Source organism: Gymnoscopelus microlampas (genome assembly GCF_963454915.1).
Source record: "Gymnoscopelus microlampas genome assembly, chromosome: 11".
NCBI lineage: Eukaryota > Metazoa > Chordata > Actinopteri > Myctophiformes > Myctophidae > Gymnoscopelus > Gymnoscopelus microlampas.
The window spans coordinates 35,817,444-35,838,107 of record NC_139948.1 but is presented as its reverse complement, the minus strand read 5'-3'; the positions used below and the strand labels follow the sequence as shown (position 1 = coordinate 35,838,107).

Genomic DNA, 20,664 nt, shown 5'->3' with positions numbered 1-20,664 from the left:
TCTGTTCAGTTGAAAAGGGGGAAGCGCTGGAGCAGACTGATGAAAAATAGATGGCTGTAGAAAAACGGGTTGATGAGAATGTCTCTTCATTGTGAGCGAACACGTGCTTACGTACATCAGAGAGGTCAGAACACTGGGTCAGTCGCAGGGAGTTGCTCAAGGGCACTCTGGCAAAGTGGTCACCAGTATGTACTGTACATCCACCCTCCCGTCACCAGTTTCCAGCTGGAATCAAACCAGCAAACTTTAACTCTGTGGTGGGCCTCCTTAAGCCCAATTTATACTTTGTCCTACAACAGTGTCCCTCTGCTAAAATAGCCGATCTACAATCGCACAACGTGTTGCATCTGCAACACATTGTGATCTTGTAGATCGACTATTTTAGACATTTGCTAGAGCACAAATTAACTATTACGGTAAGTCAATGCCAACCCGTCACCCCCTGTGACTGAAGTCCATCAGTGTGCTCCAGTGTTAACCCCATTCTCATACTATTGTCCTATAGTGAGAGGATCACACTCTCATCTTTTCAAGAGGTTGAAGTGCAGTGACTGCCTTTTTAAGTGGGTCTTTAGCTTTGCATTTTTGATTATTTTGCATAACCATGAAAGACGAGACAGCAATTTATCTACAGACTACACACTTGCAGGATACATCATCAAACCTGGAGTACATTTCTGTTTATATGATGATGTACTCTGTGATTTTTGTGCAACACCTTCATCTTCTTGGGCCCAGAACTTTGCGAGGGTGAAGATGCAGGTCACCATGTCTCTGTCCTCCCTGGTGGGAACGTCTCAGAACTTCAACGAGGAGCACCTCCGTCACTCTCTGAAAACGATCTTGACGTACGCTGAAGAGGACCATGAACTGAGGGACACGCCCTTCCCAGAGCAGGTACAGCAACTATTTACAATGTATGGCAATTTTCTGGAAATCGTCAAGACTTTGAAAAGGGCATCATATTTGATGTGGGACACGTGAAGTATAAAAAAGTCCTATAGGCATTTAGCAGATGATCTTATGCAACTTACAAAGTGCAAGGACGGAGAAAACGCTGTGAGCTTTTTATTATTACTACCACGTGATAGAAGAATGAAGGTCCTTACACACTGGGAGCGTTTATTTCGTGCGATTAATTCGCATTAAGTTAAACTACTTGTTTGTGTCATGAGTACATCCACACAGAACACAAATATTACGCAGCAATAAAGTGGCATTGTATTTTTGAAACAAGATAGATTTTTCACTCTGAATAAAGGCATTAATCTGTATGAGTTTAACCCATTAAAACCGGGAAAGAATCTGTCATTTTAGATCTTAGCGTTGGCTATTAAAAAATAGCAGATCTACAAGCTCACAGCGCGTCACTTTGTGTCGCACTGCGAGCCATATATCTGCTATTTTTCTTTTTTTCTTTTTTATCTCGAAAGTGTTTTGGGGTCCAAGTTTGAGAACTATTGATTTAGAAGGCATTTGTAGAATCGGCCTCAGGTCTTAATGGGTTAAGGACCTTAGGTGTTAAGGAAACAGGTATAGGCTACAATAACAGTCGTCATTCTAGTTTTTACAGCATCCGTAAGTGGTAGAATCAATGAGGTAGCGGTGGTGATGTTGAGTCGCTGTCTTAACTTGCAGGTCCAAGATCTGGTTTTCAACCTGCACATGATTCTAACTGACACTGTCAAGATGAAAGAGCATCAGCAAGACCCAGAGATGCTCATTGACCTGATGTACAGGTACCCACATGCACATCAACGTGCTCTTGCAATCCGTTCATTATGTAAGTCCAGCCTTGGCAAGTCTCGTCTCGTTGTGGTTCAATCTTTCTCTCTGTATCTCTTTTAGGATCGCTAAGGGCTACCAGAACTCTCCGGACCTCCGTCTCACGTGGCTCCAGAATATGGCAGGAAAGCACTCTGAGAGGGGGAACCATGCCGAGGCGGCCCACTGCCTGGTCCACAGTGCTGCTCTAGTGGCCGAGTACCTCAACATGCTGGAGGACTGTCGCTACCTGCCCATCGGCTGTGTCACCTTCCAGGTTAGCGGGGTTTGATATTAGATTAAACTCACAATAAATGAGTCTCGCTGTATGTCTGTTAGGGCCTCTGTAAATGACTAAAGTCTCTGCTAGAGACTGAGACGTAAAAGGATGGAAAGACAGGTTTTTAAGAAGAAAGCCATACTCAAAAGTACAAAAGAAAACAAACGAAACGGGTTGGAGATCCCAGCCAAACAGAACGAGTAAGCTACTGAGCCAGGCATGCAAAGGGCCGTTTGAACACAGCTCTCCTCCATAAACTACCGAAACCAAAGGTAAACTACACTAAACCAAAACAAAGCTCGATAACTGGACTACCAGTGAGCTCCCACCCAAAACTATGATAACAAAACCCAACATACAAAAAAAGCAAGCCTGAGGGATAAACAATGAGGGAAAAAGAAAGAAAAAAAACAATACCCAAAAAGGCTGTGCTGCAGCCTGTCAGGCGTGTGTGCGTGTGTGTGTGTGTGTGTGTGTGTGTGTGTGTGTGTGTGTGTGTGTGTGTGTGTGTGTGTGTGTGTTGCAGTGCTCCTCAGCTCTCGTTTAGTCTGATCCATAACCACATGAACCCTAGCGTCCCTATTTGGAGCATGTCATAATAGACGAACATTTGGCAAAACAGGCAAACATTCAGCGAAAAATAGCAGATCTAGAAACATGTTGATTGCTATTTTCAGGGAAAGAGATTTTGTTTAGAGGGAAAAAAGGATGGCGACCAAGTACAGAGCTTTGGGGGACCTCGGTCAACAAAGTTTAATGTGGTTTAAGTGGTTAATTGATTTCAGGTTCTCCATTCCTAGAGAAGTGTAGTGCAAGGGTTCGCAAACTTTTCAGGCCATGACCCCCCCAAAATAATAATTTTTGAACTGGGGACCCCCCACCCTGACAAGCACTTGGAATTGTGAATATAGCCGAACTACAAGCTCACAACGCCTCGCAAAACAGTTTGTTTTGACATTTCTCTCCTTTTCCACCTTCAGAATGTTTCATCTAACGTGCTGGAGGAGTCCGCGGTGTCTGACGACATCCTGTCGCCAGAGGAGGAGGGTATCTGTGCGGGGAAGTACTTCAGTGAGTCTGGCCTGGTGGGTCTCCTGGAGCAAGCTGCTGCCTCTTTTAACATGGTACGGCACATGGTTGTGTGTTTCACACACCAGATAATGAGTTTATTAATTTTCACTTTGCACTGTACACAACATTTTATATACATGAACAGCAGCCACATGCCATTTACAAATACACACACACACACACACGCACACGCACACACACACACACACACACACACACACACACACACAGGGCTATAACTATAGATTATTTTCTCAGCAATTATTCAATGTTTTTGTTTTTTCAGATTGATCAAATAATTGAGAAGCACATACTTTTATTTTTTTTATTTTTAATAAATGTATAGGTCTGATTAACCACTTAAGCCCTATTTTATACTTCTACACATCCACTACACATACACAGTACACACATACATGTACATTCCACCGTTCACCAGCGCACAATACTATCAATCCCATCATCTGGGGGTGGAACCAGAACCGTGTCAGCTTTCTGGGTTGCCTCCCTATCTTTAGGCCACTGCCAGCCCACAAACATAGCTTATGTCTGTGCCAACATATGTTTCAGGCTGCCATGTATGAGGCCATAAATGAAGTGTACAAGATCCTGCTGCCCATCCACGAGGCCAACAGAGACTTCAAAAAGCTTTCCACTGTCCACGGCAAGCTGCAAGAGGCCTTCAACAAAGTCTACAACCAGGCAAGTTCACAGTTCCATCCTGGTCTCAGGAGCACTGAACTGGGTTTTCTTTGTTGATCTAGAAAATAATCTCACACATTAAAGATTTTAATCTCACACATGCCTTTGTTTTTGTTGTTTTTTTTGTTTGTTTTTCTCAACTCTTCTAGAGCTCAGGATGGGAGGTGAGAAAGTCAGCCTTCACTTTAATATATTTATATTCATCAGATATACTTTACAACAGTTACAACTACTTGGTTGGCATTTGTATTAAACCTAATGTTTTCCCTTTTCTTTCCTGTGGCTTCTTCCCTGGTCCTGGTCCGTTTGAATAATGTTTTATTGGTGAGTGAAATTGCAATAAAGCTTCTCCCCGCACTTATTCAGACAAATGGCTGGCCCTCACACTTTCACATAGTTGGGTGAAACCCATGTTACAAGAGCAACTGGATTCAATTTTCCTGAGCCTCCTCGTGGATCATTGTGGTTTCAGCTGGTTTTAAATGTTGCAACATGTCAACTAAAGGCAGAAAGCACTCAATTTCTGCCTTACAGTATGTTTTCACACTGTCCCCCAGGATTGTCATATTTCTGTTAGTAAACATGCAATGTTGTTTTCCAGAGCCACTATTGAGAAGGAATGTTTTCATTTGGGTTTCTCTGTCACACTGGAGAATTACATGGAATATTGATGTGCTCTATGGGGAAGTTTTTTATTTTATTTCTAGCTCTCTTTAGGTAATTCATGGTCATGAATCTATCGTTCTTTCCTAAGCCACTTAGGGTATACTCATTCTGAAATGGATTGTTATTCCTGTCTTAAGGCCCGGCTAATCTCTTGTCATCAGCATTTTTTAGTTGTTTGTTTGTTTTTCTGCAACACCCTCCAATCTGCTCTTCCCTTTCATCTCCCCTTCAGTGTGTAGAGAATGTTTGGGACTTACTTCCGGGTGGGCTTCTATGGCTGTCGCTTTGGAGACCTGGATGAGCAGGAGTTTGTCTACAAGGAACCATCAATCACCAAGCTGGCGGAGATCTCCCACAGGCTGGAGGCACGTAATCCGCAGCTACAAGTCTGAATGGTTTCTTTGTGGCGTTGAGCTAAATATTTGTAAAGATGACTGATTTGTTGTTCTTGTTTGTTGGGGGTGGGGTTTTAATACAGGAGTTTTATTCAGAGCGGTTTGGGGAGGACGTGGTTGAAATTATAAAGGACTCCAACCATGTGGATAAGAACAAAATGGATCCCAATAAGGTACAAGCCAGAGACAAAAAGTGAATGCTCACAGAGTATAATACCCATTTGTCAGACCAGGTGTTTGCACTGATGTGTTTGTCTTTATTTCAGGCCTACCTCCAGATCACCTACGTGGAGCCTTTCTTTGACACCTATGAGCTCAAGGAGAGAATCACCTACTTTGACAAGAATTACAACCTGCGTACCTTCATGTATTGCACCCCCTTCACGTTGGACGGCCGAGCCCACGGCGACCTTTACGAGCAGTACAAACGCAAGTCCATACTGACGACCTCACACGCATTCCCTTACATCAAGACACGCATCAACGTCATCCACAAAGAGGAGGTACTGTATGGATGAGCGTGTGGAATATAAATGGATTAACCTGGTTCGAATCAATGTCATGGTTGGTTTATTGGTTTCGTTATTCTACAGCTGATTCCTTTGACAAACAAGAAGTGTAATAATAGCGTGGCCTCCCTGTCCAAACTTAGCTATTGATAATAAGTTACTATGTGTGCAGTTTAGTGGGTGTTCAGTGGCAAAGTCGTGCTGTACAGGCTTGCTGCTTGTGTGCATGTCCTAGTGTTGTGACGGCTTATGTCTCAAATGTAAATGTGATCTTTATGAGTAAATCACATATAAGCGCAAAAGTAGACTCTTGTAGGTGACTTGTTTGTTGTTTTGACTGTCCAGATCATTCTGGTTCCCATGGAAGTGGCCATTGAGGACATGCAGAAGAAGACTCAGGAGTTGGCCTTTGCCACCACCCAGGAGCCTCCTGACTCAAAGATGCTGCAGATGGTGTTGCAGGGTTCTGTGGGCACAACGGTCAACCAGGTGCTTTTTTTTATATTTAGAGCGACAGAGCAACTGGTCATTTACAGCATGTACAGCATGAAAGGGTTTATATTTGTTAGTGAGATATAAGGACTTTCAGACATTCCTCTGCAGACATGTAACCATTACTCTCCCTCACAGGGCCCCCTTGAGGTGGCGCAGGTCTTCCTCTCCGACATTCCTGATGACCCCAAGCTGTTCCGCCATCACAACAAACTGCGCCTCTGCTTTAAGGACTTCACGAAGAGGTGATGACACACCGTCGAGGCCCAGACATCACAGAACCAATCAAAACAAAAGCCTGACTCCCTGTGTCTACTCTGCTCTTCTCATGCAGGTGTGAGGACGCCCTGAGGAAGAATAAAGCCCTGATTGGTCCAGATCAGAAGGAATACCACAAGGAACTGGAGAGGAACTACAATAAGCTGAAAGAAGCTCTGGGTCCCCTCATCAACCGCAAGATCCCCCAGCTGTACAGGACCCTGCCGGCTCTCGCTGCACAAACACAACGGTAACTCGAGACACCGCACATGCCGCCTACGCAGACCAGTACACAAAATGACCTCACACTCCTCCACAGAGCGCTGCTTTACAAAAGTGAAGCACAATAGCAACATGACACCTAATCATATTGTACCCCAGGTTCCAGACTCGTATTTCATATGTGACTTGTAGTAACAGGACCCACGATAATGGCCTGCTACATGAAAGATTGAATGGATGCTAAATGTCCGAACACTCCGAACACATGTTATACAACCACGTTGAACATTAATTATAAAGTTGCCTGGTGCAATTGTTGAAATACTGGAACCTAAATTGCTATATAGAAACTAACAGTATATCATTTGTGTTTTTCACTGCTTTTGGCAGCAGCATGGAACTAATGGTTGGAGAACTGTCAGGTTTATAATAAAAACCAGAGCCATAGACAAACTGCATGAACCAAAACAACATTATGATAGCAATGGTGGGTTTAACTAGTTCCTTTCATTCTGCAGCTTGATGCGCAGCTGATGACCAGCTATCAACTGGTATAAAGTCTAATTCATTCAATAGTGTTCCCAGTTGGCAATTCCTCACTTCAACTGATAATTGACAGGTGCATCACCTCCAGCAGGCCTGATGAGGCATCATTCACAGTTCTATATATTGCTAATTTAATCACTTTTTCAGTAGTTATGAGTGAGTCTTCTTTGCCAATTTAACCACATCTAAAAAACAAAAATGTAAAAGTGACCAACAACTGAACTGAAAATGTCATTATTCAAACTTTGCCTTCTCATAGGAATTCCTACAGCCGTTCTAGTCTTCGCAAAGTGGACTGCTGAAGTGCAGAGGCCCGGTAAAGAGAAGAAACTACAGTACAAGCTTAAGAAAATTAGTTCATTATATCCTTTTAGTCCCACAGCCCCCCCCCCCCCCCTGCACAACTGTCATAACCACACAGGCAAAGACCGCATCCTCATCCTCCCCCCGACCCCACCTGCCTACCACCCAGATCGCCCCCCAAACTCATTAGTTATTTCCCCTCCTGCACCACCTTCCCCCTTCACCCCTCCCTCATTTTGTCTCTCACTCCTATAGGAAAAAGAAAAACCCTCATCTGTTTATACTGGACGTTTATCTGCACTGTAAACATAGTCATTTGGTGCATTGGTTCTGTCTCCTGAGAATCTAAGTTCCTGCCTTCAAGGGTAGTCCGGCCACGAAGCACCCATGGCATGGAATGACGTGGTGATTTTAGATTTTTATAGAACGCCGGCATCCAGGCACTCTGAGCCACTTCTGTAATTGCGTGTTTGTTTTGGGTGCCTTGTTTGTGTTCGAGTGTGTCTGCTTGACTGCAGAGGATCGAGGTTTCTTTCCATTTGCTTGTGTATATGTCATGTTTGCTGTTGAAAGGGCTGTTAGCACTGTGAAATGAGTCAGTCCATAGAGTCCAGCAGTCCATAGAGTCTCGTGTCCTTTCTGAAAGTTCAGTTTTCTTTTTTTTCTTTTTTTCATTCATTGTGTTACGGGACCAAGCCGTAGTCAACTGACATACAAAGTGAACGAAATCTTCCCAGGGAGCTTCTCTGGTATCAACATACCAAATAACTGACATTCCTCCGTCATCAAGTTCTCACATTCATCCGCCCATCTCTCATTATACGAATTCATTATAGAGTAGAGATAAGGATCGTACTTTCCACACTGAGGCCTCAGTCCAAATTCTGTAGAGCAATACTGTAGGAGTTAAAGACGTAAAGGTTAAGCATGGGAAGAAACAGGCAAGAGGATGTTTTTAAATTGGATTTTTGTTTTTAAAACACTGAAATTCTATTAGCATGCACTGACCAAAACAGTCACAATACAGATGTTCACCTTGGAAGCACTGCCCCTGACAATCTGTCATGCACACAAAACACATTTTAACTAGGACCTTAAGTGTAGCGGCAGTCTGATTTATGAATAGACAATACCTTAATTTTCATGTTAAGAATGTCCTGTTGTGATTGTATGTGAACAGGTGTCAAAGCATGTGTCTTATATCTTATCTTCCACTGGTTACAGAAGAATTGTAATCGATGTAGCTGATTTCTAACTACTGTATTGGAACTACTGTAGCTATTGTATTGCACTATTGTATCCAAACTCCAGCACCTGCCACTGTAACTACTACTATATTATGATCTCTGCTTTTGTAAGTTGGTCAAAATGTTTTTTTTTCTGTTTGTTTTTTACCAATCAGAGCTACTTGTTATTTATTCATGTCTACTTTTTTACTGCTTCTATTAAAGTTTCCTTCTTTCTCATTTGGGTCCACTGTTATTTGTATTTATGTATAGATTTGAATGAAAGGGCTGATGATAAAAAGGCAGGAAAAAACGATCCAAGTAAAAGAAATGTTGGTATACACAACATCCTTGTAAATGTGTCTTTTTTTTACGACATCGATCCTCATTCACATGCAGCTTAATTACAGCTTGACCTCCATCCAGATCTAATCGCACATTAATAGGCCTACCATAATTAGGTAGTAGTCCTGAATCATTTGTCCCATTAGCCAAGTGGTTCTCAACCTTTTCAGGCTGTGACACCCCAAAATAATCATATTTGAACTGGGGACACCCCCCGATAAGCACTTGGAATTGTGAATATAGCCGAACCACAAGCTCACAACACCTCGCAAAACAGTTTGTTTTGACATTTCTCTCCTTTTCCACCAGTTGTGAGCTTGTAGATCGGCTAATTTCACAATTTGTGCCTCTTATAATATTTGACAATTTGACCAGTATAGTATAGTTTGTTGATTACCTTTGATGCAGTAATTGTCTTTTTTTTAACCTTTTTTTCTTTTAGGTATTAAAAAGGTATGAAAAGTCCTTAAATTGTCACTTCTCAGCCATCTGGGGATCCCCCCAAAATCATGTGGGGACCCCCCTGGGGCTCACAACCCACAGGTTGAGAACCACTGTTAGCCCAGTCAGTCTTTTTCCTGAGCATATGGATAAGGGTGTTCATATATATGCAAGGTAACACGAAATCAATGCAAAAACCCTGTGTCTCTGAATCCATCTGCAGACATAGTATTCAGCTCCTCCCTGCAGCGCCCCTCCTGATATTCAGTTGTAATATGGCCATATGACGTCATGCTATGAAATCATATCCTGAAAATAATGAATGAAAATGAGGTTTTTCCCATCTCATCAGCCATTTTGAAAATGTGACATGTTTTACGATGTCATTATGATATAATGAAACTATTACACGCAATATAAAACTAATTGGCGCTTAGGCCTACCAAATTATGGGCTATTAGGATTTAATAGTCAATTCGAGACCCAAAAATGAGTTGCCACAAACCTACCAGTTAGTTTGAAGAGTAAATGCAAACGACAGCAGGCTGGTTCACCAAAAAAAAACTCCTCATGCACATAATATAGCCCAATTTAGATGATGATGATGATTACTATTATTTTCCAATAAAAACACTCAGTACAACGTTCATACAGTATATCGTATCTCTCATCTCACGGTCATAATAAGTAGGTTCACAATCACAACAATAATATTACTATTATTATTGTTGTTGTCATTGTGTTTTGAAGTGAATCAAGGTGATCCAAAAAGTTTGATCGGATATAACTTAATCGCAATACGGTGTCGCTTGCCGAAAATAACCGATCTAATAGATCAGTTAAATCCGATCCATTTGATCGGTTCTTTTCGGCAAGCGACACCGTTGTACCACAAGTATATAAACAAGGCTTCAGTTTCACTACAGTGTATCCAGTGTTTTCAACGTAGCGGCGGACTGTGCCTTTAAGAGCAGAGGGAGGGGGGGGGGGGCGTTCTGAGCATCTTGGCTGCGGTGTTTTTGTCTCCCTGTCAGAGAGAGAGAGAGACAGGGTTGCCATGTCCGCTTATTTATAAGCGACTTTGGGCTTGTTTTTCTGTAAAGTGTAAAGTAAAGTCGCATGTAAACAGTGGTGGTTGCTGTTTTTTGGGCTTGTTTCTAAAGTGAAGTCGCCTATTTGGGCTTGTTCCCTAATGTTGTTTAAACCAGTGTTTCTCAAACATTTTCAAGTCAAGGACCCCCAAATTAATATTTGTCTGCGGAGTGCGGACCCCCATGTGAAAATATTTTATGCCAGTAGGGACCCCATACAAGATTTGTGTTGTTAAAATGTTTCAAAAATATTCCAAATTTTTCGAATTTTCTTCAACATTTTTTGTTGTTGTGAAAATAGACAATGTATTATGTTGAAAGGGCGATGGTTCGCTTCTTTTGGGCTTGTTTTCATATACCTGGTTGCATGTTTCTCTCGCAGAACCTGGCAACACTAGGGGGAGAGAGAGAGAGACCAAGAGAGAGAGGGATTGAGACAGAGAGAGAGAGAGAGCGCCCCTGGGCCAAAGCACAAGCGTCTATGTCTGAAAGGATTTCCATGCAGAGGACAGGTAAGGACAACATGCATGATACTCATACAGCAATATGTTGGTTGTTTATTGCGAGCCTTTAGGTGTGTGAAGATGTATTTAAACACATAGATTAATATGCGCTCTTGGATCGGACTTCTTTCTTTGTGAAGCGTGGTGGTCCGTGGTGGTCCAGCCCTTTATTCTTTCCTCTCCGGGGTAACGGTCTGCTTTTATCCTTAATATATTATGACTATTAATATTACTAGCTACTAGCTCAACCGTGGTGATGCTTTCAGAACGCTCTGGTAATTATGCTTTCAGTTTTTGGGGAATTTCTATGAATATTTATTGGAGTATTCTTTAGACTGTCCCTCAGATCTGTGCGCGTCCAGTATAATGTGCATCATTGATATGAACTCATGCGCCGAGGAGCGCACACAATGCACGCTGCTAGCAATATCATCATTCTAATGTACAACTACAAGTTTTTCTCATTGAACTCGGTTTCACAGGTTAATATTGTGGAAAATAGCCGATCTACAAGCTCACAACGCCTCGCAACGCGAGGCGTTGTGAGCTTGTAGATCGGCTCTTTTCACAATTTTTTCCTCTTATATTATTTGTCAATTTTGGCTAATGTTTGACCAGTATAATAGTTTGTTGATTACTTTTGATGCAGTATAATGGTCTTATTTCTTTCTATTTGGCTGGTGAAATACCACTCATAAAATTAAAAATGGATTTATGCCTTTCCCCCCCCAATGTCTCATGTTTATGAGACAATGCATGTGTGTACAGTATAGCTATAGGCTTGTTATATTGTTTTATTTATGCCCAAGATAATGTGGTGAATGTGTGATCCGTTAATGTAAAGAAACCCCCCATCCATCCATATAGTTGCTGAGACTCCAGGGAGCGGGTGGGATCGTGCATTGTGAGACTTTTCATTACTTCCAGATGTGCATCAGATCTGTTTTTTTGCTGCCGCTTATTTTGCCCTCAAAATGTGCTTGTTAGATGTTAGATGGTCACCAACCATGAATCGATGATTTAGCCCACGATGACAGCCCTTTGTGGGATGTTGCACAATTGAGAGAACTTCTTCACAAAAGTTTAATTTTGGAGTCAGAACTTGACAGGGTTTGACTTTTGAGGAAACGTTTTTCAGGCCAAGGACCACTTATAGCTGAGAGAGAGATGAAGCAGGGATCCCCCCCCTCCCCACAACATATTGGATTCATGTTAAATGTGTGTTTACAGGCATTTAACCACACTTAAAACCCTGAATACTTTGTAAAGTTGACCTTTGGCTCGGTACTTGGTCTGCTCTTTTTTCCCCTGTACACCAAACCTCTTTGCCGAAAATAGCAGATCTACAAGCTCACAACACGTCGACGTGTTGTGAGCTTGTAGATCTGCTATTTTCGGCCAATGCTCCCTTCAGAATATAAAGGGAAGCTAGGGTTCAAGTGGTTAATGTATATAAAAGAAAAGGTTCCTATCACACAAAGATTTGGAGACCCCCCCCCCCCCCCTGCCCCGTAGTAGCTCTGAGGACCCCCTAGGGGTCCCGGACCCCCTGTTGAAGACCTCTGGTCTACAATATTTAGGCCTCTTGGCTAGCCTATTGTAGTGGTTTATTTGACCTAAATTATCAGCATCATTAGCAGCAGGCCTACTGTATATGGGCTTCGCATGACTTCTGTCCCATTGTCATATTGCTGCCCGGGGCTGGTAATATAGTCCCATCTTTTACATTTGTGCTCGGTTGGAGTTTACCTTCATTAAGCTTTCTGCAGCCACTATAACTATTGGGGATGGAATGTGTCTGCCTTGTCTCTCACGGTGGACTCGGTTACAGCGTTTGGACCGAGGGGCTCTAGCAGAAGGAATTCAACAGGGAGGAATGTAAAGGTTATAAACCCCATTTGCACGGTGGGCCACACGCCGGGCAATTTAAATGCTTCAGCGAAACTAATGAAATTATGCCCTGAACCCGCTGCTCCATACGTGTCAAGGGTCATTAGGGATGTTGTTGGGACTCTTTCAGCAGCATGGCACACTTGTCCCTTGGTAGCATATTGTTCTGACACCTTACATGGAAGGCTATCCCAGCAGGCAAACCCTTTCAGCATACAAGATTTGTGTTGTTGGAAATGTTTCACAAATATTCCACATTTTTCAAACTTTTTCAAGGTAAAAAAAATAAAGGATCTACATGGCTCGCATCAATTTTTGCGTTGTTTTGTGAGCTTGTAGATCAGCTATTTTCAAATATCCAATAGGGTTAAAATGTTTAAACTGATTTTGATGGTCACATTTCGCTGAATGCCCCTGGAACCCCAGACTGGGGGTCCCCGGACCCCACTTTGAGAATAACTGGGCTATCCTGCAGCATACTGTTTTTTTAAGAGTAATTTAAGCCTGATTGATGGGCTACTTTGTTGCCCCACGACTTCATGCTGAAAGTAGCCGATCTACAAGCTCACAATACATTGCATCGCCAGGCATTGTGAGCTTGTAGATCTGGTAGTTTTACAGCTTAAAACAACAGTTGGAGAGACCTTAATGTTTGTTTTTATACTATCTCTCTATTACCATAACACTACCCCCAGAAGCCCAGACAGTGAAGTTGTCTGGTTTAATGGCTATTTCATAATGATGTGCTTCTCTTAAATCACTGGAATCTTGTGCCATCCCTTCAGGATGAGTGTTGCAATGGATAAGGCCAGCCTTACACCGCCTACCCTTCCAAATAGACACCCACAAACAAACAAAAACAATATTATAATAATAATAATGTATTTTATTTATATTGCACTTTTCATTCACAAGGAATGAAATCAATCACAAAAGGTTAAAAATAAGTTTAAAAGATAGTGTCAAGTATAATAGAATAAAATATTATTCTATTATTTTATTATTCAATTATTTGACAGCATTTGCACGAATGCATAGGAAATCTTGGAGCTCACCTCCCAGGGTCAGCGTTTAAAAAAGACAGAACATACAGACAAGACAGAAAAAAACATACATCCTACATATATCCTATCATACTCTTTAAAAGGCAAATAGAATAAATAAGTTCTTCATAGCCTAACTAAAAACAGAGCAAATAATAGTGCAATTCATCTGTCATGATTCAGTTCATCTGTCATGATTCAGTTCATCTGTCATATTGGCTATTGATTCAGTTCATCTGTCATGCAGTTCATCTGTCATATTGGCTACAGGATATTGCTGACTATGTGCTGGCATGTTGTCAGTCTATATGGTTTTACTTATGACAAAATATAGATTTGCATACCATTTAAGGGCTTAATTAAAAGTATTTCCTACTATGTTTACACCAGAAGGTTTAGAAGAACAGTTTACTATAAGTGAAGTTAAACAGTACTGTATTGCCTTAGCAGCGCCCGCCAGGAGATTTGGTCAGGATTTAAGGGTTAATACCCTTACTTATTTAAATTGAGCGGGGAAACTAAACCTGTCATGTTTTCAGTGTGGGCATATGGTCTGATCAGGAATTTAAAGTACTACAAGCCAAAAAAAAAAAATCATTATCTGCTTGACTAATCTGGTTTAATCTCCTTTAATCCGCTAATCACCTGAAAAAAAGAAGATGGACAGTTCCATTCAGCACTGCACACCAAGCCAGCAGAATGCACTCGTTTGTGAACGTTGGCTTCATCTGCTTTGTAGTCTGCGTTCACACAGGCCTTCAGATTAAACCATTTAAACCAGGAAAGCATCTGTGTATGTATAACCATTATTTTATACTTTGGCTATTCAAAAATAGCAGATACAAGCTCATACTTATGTAATTGAGATTTGCCATGCCATTGCCTTGAAAAGACACCTCTTCTCTCAGGCTTATGGCAAATAGTTGTTTGTTGTTTTGTTTTGTTTGGTTGGTTGTTTGTTGTTTGTTCATTGTTTTTGATGTAAAGTGTCCTTGGGTTCATGAAAGGTGCTATATAAATTGAAGCTATTATTATTACGAGCTTGTAGATCTGCTATTTTAGAAAAATATTGAACTTTTTTTGCAAATCTTTGAAATACAGTTGAGTATGTATTTTTAAAGCAAACTCAAATCTTTGCTTCTGGGGGTCCCTGGAACAACATATTTTCAGATGGGGGGGTCCGCAGCCAAATACATTTAATTTTGGGGGTCCATGACATGAAAAAGTTTGAGCACCACTGATATAGCAACATACGTTTTTCAGAAAACGGTTAGGATTTAGAAGACATTTGTAGAATCGGCCTCAGGTCTTTAATGGGTTAAACCAGGAAGCCATTGATGAGTTCCCTGAGAGGAAACCACTTTACTACATCAGCACCGTTTGTGAGATTACTTCCTCCACCCTGCTGTGCTGTCCCCTGGTGACACAGCAACACACGCTGACCTGAGCTTTGAACCCCAACACTGCTCTGACCAGCTCTCCCGACACAAACACTGCCATCTGGACTGTGTCTGCCTCCTCCCCAGACCCCCAGAACCCAGAGCCCCTGGCCTGCACTTCCTCAGATCTTTACAGCACTCTGTGACGCTCGTTTTTTTGCTTAATCCCCATCTCCACCGACCACCGCTGTACAGGAATTCTCCTCCTGTAGCGCCTTTTTATGTTTTTTGGGGTGTTTTTCTCTCCGTCTTTGTTTCCCGCGCCACTCCTCTCCTGTCCCTCGGCCCCACCCTTTTGCTCAGGCAGTTTCCTGTCGGAGGTCAGCACAATGACCAATAGCAACTGGGTTGGTGTTTATTCTGCTCCTGTTCCAGTAGAAATGTGAGGAGGCAGACCCCTCCCTGCTGGGCCCTAACGCCAGAACAGAACGCTCCCTCCAGCCCCAGTGCCGTCTGTTTCTCCATTCCACCACCCTTTAATGTAAAAAACAGTGACATTTGTAAAAGGCACACACACACACACAGCCCTGTAGGGGCATGTGCATGTCTCCACGTCTGTGCTATGACTTCACTGTCACCAGTTCAGCCTCCGAATGAGTCACAGAGACGTCATCTCCATGATCAACAGCACAAGAGCTTGCTATACTACTGTATGAGAGCCTCACACTTAACCATTTAAAACTATTTCAAAAACAGAACATTTTGGAATATTTGGGGACATTTCTTTTACGTTTTTGAAATATTTTGAAGGTTTTCACTTATAATTACATAAAATAGGGACTCCAGGCTTAAAAAGTGTCTAAAATGGTCCTGTCCTGCTTGTCCTACACTACAGTGATTTGCACTATACAGCAGCTTGGCATTTAAAATAAACCTCCTTCTTGATGATAATAGCCATTGCCGCCTCCACATTCAGTGTGCAGCAGTTGTTCAGCAGAGAGGTTTGTAGTATATTGATTAATTATTCATTCAGGACCAGTTGGCTGAATGAAGCCATCTGTGATCCAGAGTATGTGGAGGCACGAAGACGTTGTAGCAGACCTAGAGCTACAGCATATAGATAAAGAAAGACCTAATCTGAACATTACATAATCTCCACAACATTTACCACCTAATCAAATTTCTTGTTTTTGTTCTGCATAATGAAACATTGCACAGTGAAGTCATTTTTATTTAGCCGCATACAAACAATACGTCTCACTCTGTGATTCTCTATTGTGGGTCTATTTTTAGTTCAGTGGAATACACAAATGATTTTAATCTCAAGGCGTAGCCATTTTAAATCATGGGAAACGGTCTTTTGAAACCTTATTTACTTAGCAGTAGGTCAGAAGCTATTGCAAGCCCATGGCTAATCGCTGGGATGTTCCTTAACAAGAGCAGACGAGGTCCTGGTGTCAGTGGTAGGATTTACAATGATTCATACTGCTGGATTCCAGATCTGTGAAACAGTCATGGTGTTCTCATTGGGAGAAGTTTCCATCTAAAACTCTCCACTGCATTTCTTCTCGCCTCCCCCTCCTCTTTCAGTCTCCCCTTTCTTTTTTCTCACATTCCCTCTCTTTTTTCCCCCCACTCTCACTAACGTACTGTACCATTCTCCTTCGCTCACCCCTTTCTTCCCCTTCGATTCATTTGGTCTTGGCCCTACTCCTTGTTACTCTTTCTCCTAGGCTTGGAGGAAGTGACTGCGTTGTTTCTGGGTCCTTGGGGAGTAGAGGGATGGAGCTGCCTTTCCTGTAACCCTTCCTCCATCAGACCTCAGACTATCACAACTGACCTGTTCCCTTTTACCTTATCTGTTTTCTGATGAGAGCCACGTGCCACAGAAGAGCATTTGTAATTTTGAAGTTGCACATTGAGTGTATTTTAGTGGGTGGGCATAGCCACTGTAACAATTGGGCACTTGTACCCTCTCAAATGTAAATTGACACTTAAGGATTTTGCAGTGTACGGATGGGAAAATATTGTTGTGTTATTGTTTAGGGTCAACCTGAGGTTGATCAACATCAGTTCCAAGTTGGAGGAGATGGTTCAATTAGGATGAGTTATGCCCGGCTAATTCTACAGTACAGCTGTGTTTGTTGAGCTGTGAGTCTTGTGACCAGAAGGATTCAGATATGTTGTGGTGGTGTAGGGTTGTCTGTGTGTGTTCGTTTGTGCTATGTGGGAGAGAGAGAGAGAGAGAGTTCATGCTATGTTATCTTCTATGAAGTATTTGTCTGTTACACAAGCATTTGCCTTCAACACAAGCATGGCAGTGCAGCTAAAACCCTACATTGTTCATCCAGACGACTTGAACAATCTTGCCATGGATACTCAATTTTCTATGGACCGGTAATGAGGATGCATTCATAATGCAGGCCTTGTTCAGTATCTTACGTAATGAAGAGGCTGATCAGTCAGTGTGGGAGCCTCTGGGACCACGAGAACTAGACGTTGGTCACTTAACACATTTGTGCCTGCTTGTATTTCCAATTTCTGACAGTGTGTGGATGCACAACCAGGCCTCAGTAACCATTATGTTTGTTTTGAGGCTTATTTTCTTCAGTAGTTGACTCTCTCCCCTTCTCTCTCTCTCCCTGATGCCCCTCCCAGCTTTATATTAGAACCAGCTGTGGAACTAGGGTCTGAATGAATGGCTCTTTGTGATTTTGGCTGTCGTTCCAGTGTAAGGGTCTGTTTCTCTCCCTCTCCCACCCTTGATCCCATTGGCATGACCACGTTGGGAAACAATGGACTGGGCTGCATTGACACTTGTTTCGACGTTATGCAAAGGTCATGCTGTCGTCAGAGCATTTGGCTACGAAACCCCTCCGACAAAATGTCGGCCGCAGCGGTCATCGTACCCTGCAGCCGAGCCAAGGTATGACAATCAGGGACCATTATCACACAGCTAATCTGGTGGACGTGATGATTAGTTCCAGCACAAGCTTCCACTTCAGATTTCCCATGCCGGGAAGACAGTATCATGGTCTTTCTAGATGTGCGCTGCACATTTAGCTCTGTGTCCTGCACCGAAAATAGCAGATCTACAGGCTCACAAGCTTGTGAGCCTGTAGATCTGCTATTTTCGGCACACAACGTCCAAGTGTGTAACCCATGAAAGCAGGGAAAGCATCTGTCATTTTAGGTTTTTGCGTTGGCTATTCAAAAACAGCAGATATACAAGCTCACAGCGCGTCACGAAGTGACACGCTGTGAGCTTGTACATCTGCTATTTTTGAACCTTTCTGAAAACTCTTGAAAGTTTGAGAACTACCGATTTAGAAGGCTTTTGTAGAATCGGCCTCAGGTCTTAATGGGATAAGTCCGGCTTTAGATTGGGTCCATATGTCTCTAAAGGTGTGCAATGTGCATAGCAGACGGAGGGTATTCCCGTAAGGGGCGTGTGTGCATGATGCCACCACTTTTAGGAGTCTGAGAGTCTCTGAGTCATGGAGGAAACAAAACAGAAAACATTGCTCAATGTCATCATGGCAGGGAGGTTCCAGCCTTGGATTGATTATTCACACAGTGGGTTGTTCTGGTGGAGTGAGCGATTTAAGGTGGTATAGAGCAGTGGTTCCCAAAACGGTGTGCCAAGGCACATTGGTGTCCAGGGTGCGCCTTAGGATTTAGTGACGACCACACGTTGTTATTATTATTGCAATATACAGTATACAAGTACATTGTGCCCACTCATTTCCCATTACAGAGGAAGACTCTACAACTTAAATAATATATTTTAATCACTTTCACCTGGCAAAGGTTGATCATGTGTTTTGATATTATTGTCTCCGCCAGGAGAGTTTGTTTTCACTTTCCGTCAGCCAAGCAAACATTGGTCGAGCCTCACGTGACACTTGACAATACGGTGAAATAGTGTGATCTGATTGGCTAGTGACATATAACGGGCTATAAATACTAGGGATGTCCCGATCACGTTTTTTTGCTCCCGATCTTTTGATTTTGAGTATTTGCCGATCCCGATCTTTCCCGATCCGATCTTTTCATTTTTAAAAATATATATTATAATTTATGCATGTAGAATTTATTTTTATCATTTATTTTGTAGCAATAAAAGACAATATGTCTCAAAACACTGGCTATCAGTTGAATTATTGCCAACAAAATAAATGTTAATTAAAGAAATGAAGACAAATACTGAATCTCTGAACATTGGCTTGCAGTTATCGCACATAGCCAAAATACAATAATAATATTAGACTTGTCATTCAGGATGGAAAATAAAGTTGTCCTTTTGGGGAGAAGTGGAACTTAGAAGTCATTTAAGTTTTTCTTCAACAGGGGGTCCGGGGGGGTCCTCAGAGTTACTACAGGGGGTCCCCCAAATCTTTGTGTGATATGATTATTTGTTTTTACATTAACCACTTGAACACTAGCATCGCTTTTCTGAGGAGAACTTTAGCCAGAAATAGCCGATCTACAAGGCTATCTTTTGGCAAAGACTTATTACAGTAGGTGTGTAGAGGGAAAAAAGAGCAGCAAAAGTGTATCTGAAACACAATTATATACAATATAGAGTAGGGGGTCCCTGCTTCATCTCTCTCTCTCAGCTAGGGGGTCCTTGGCCTGAAAACGTTGAAGACCCCTGATCTACACTACAGAAAACATTCAGTTGGACATTAAACACACTTACACACACACAGCTGACATTAATTAGTGATGTTGATTGCTATGTGGTCAACTGCGCATACAGGCTCAACGAGCCTCAATCATTAACCTGCTAGTGTTACACAGCTGACGGGCAATAATATGCGCATTTGTGTTGAAAACGCATCGCATCTGATCACTCTTATCTAATCCAAGGAAGTTGGAGCAACTCTCTAAAATGGTGGATTTTAGTTTGGCTGGTCAATTTGAGACGACAACAGCAACAAAGGTTAGTAGTAAGTAGACTATTTGAGATGTATGATGATCAGTTATTATTCCAGTGGTCTATCCAAGATGTTTTAAAACGTTGACGACCAGCGCTACTCCTCCTGCATGCGTCTCCCTATATGAACGCCACGGGGCGTGTGTGTGTGTGTGTGTGTGTGTGTGTGTGTGTGTGTGTGTGTGTGTGTGTGTGTGTGTGTGTGTGTGTGCGCGCGGAGAGGGGAGGGCTGGAGAGCTCAGCCTGCAGATACAGCACGTTACAGACAGACGAGAGAGACTTCTCATTACGAGGTGTTTTACCGAGGGAGAACACTTCTCCATATGACGCTGTTAATGATGACTTTAAGAACGTTAAATACAATAATAAAAATATTTTATTAATAAAATATATAAAAAAAATATTAATATTTAAAAAAAAAAAAATTATTCCCGATCCCCGATCTTTTTTTGCCGATTCCGATCTTTTGAAAATGACGTGATCGGCCCCGATCCCCGATCACGTGATCGGATCGGGACATCCCTAATAAATACATGTGTCACTTTGAAAGAGTCTTTGCCTCTTTCAAAGTGAGGTAAGACAGGAATAATCACTAAATG

The 20,664-nt window shown here is 42.2% G+C and overlaps 2 protein-coding genes across 7 annotated transcripts in view; both read left to right on the top strand.

Annotated features, from left to right (window-relative positions):
- dock6 (dedicator of cytokinesis 6) overlaps window positions 1-8,674 on the top strand; it is a 53,020-nt gene extending 44,346 nt beyond the window's left edge. For all 5 annotated transcript variants that reach the window (XM_084072231.1, XM_084072229.1, XM_084072232.1 and 2 more), the window contains 13 exons: window positions 739-897; window positions 1,639-1,739; window positions 1,849-2,041; window positions 3,025-3,168; window positions 3,686-3,817; window positions 3,967-3,981; window positions 4,723-4,848; window positions 4,962-5,051; window positions 5,145-5,381; window positions 5,733-5,876; window positions 6,018-6,124; window positions 6,214-6,387; window positions 7,165-8,674. In XM_084072231.1, the coding sequence (XP_083928357.1) occupies window positions 739-897; window positions 1,639-1,739; window positions 1,849-2,041; window positions 3,025-3,168; window positions 3,686-3,817; window positions 3,967-3,981; window positions 4,723-4,848; window positions 4,962-5,051; window positions 5,145-5,381; window positions 5,733-5,876; window positions 6,018-6,124; window positions 6,214-6,387; window positions 7,165-7,207 (1,665 nt within the window). In that variant the 3' untranslated portion in view covers window positions 7,208-8,674. The remainder of the gene's footprint in view (window positions 1-738; window positions 898-1,638; window positions 1,740-1,848; window positions 2,042-3,024; window positions 3,169-3,685; window positions 3,818-3,966; window positions 3,982-4,722; window positions 4,849-4,961; window positions 5,052-5,144; window positions 5,382-5,732; window positions 5,877-6,017; window positions 6,125-6,213; window positions 6,388-7,164) is intronic.
- Window positions 8,675-10,733: 2,059 nt separating this feature from the next.
- kank2 (KN motif and ankyrin repeat domains 2) overlaps window positions 10,734-20,664 on the top strand; it is a 36,753-nt gene continuing 26,822 nt past the window's right edge. For both annotated transcript variants that reach the window (XM_084071545.1, XM_084071544.1), the window contains exon 1: window positions 10,734-10,823. The gene's annotated coding sequence lies outside the window, so the exon portion shown is untranslated. The remainder of the gene's footprint in view (window positions 10,824-20,664) is intronic.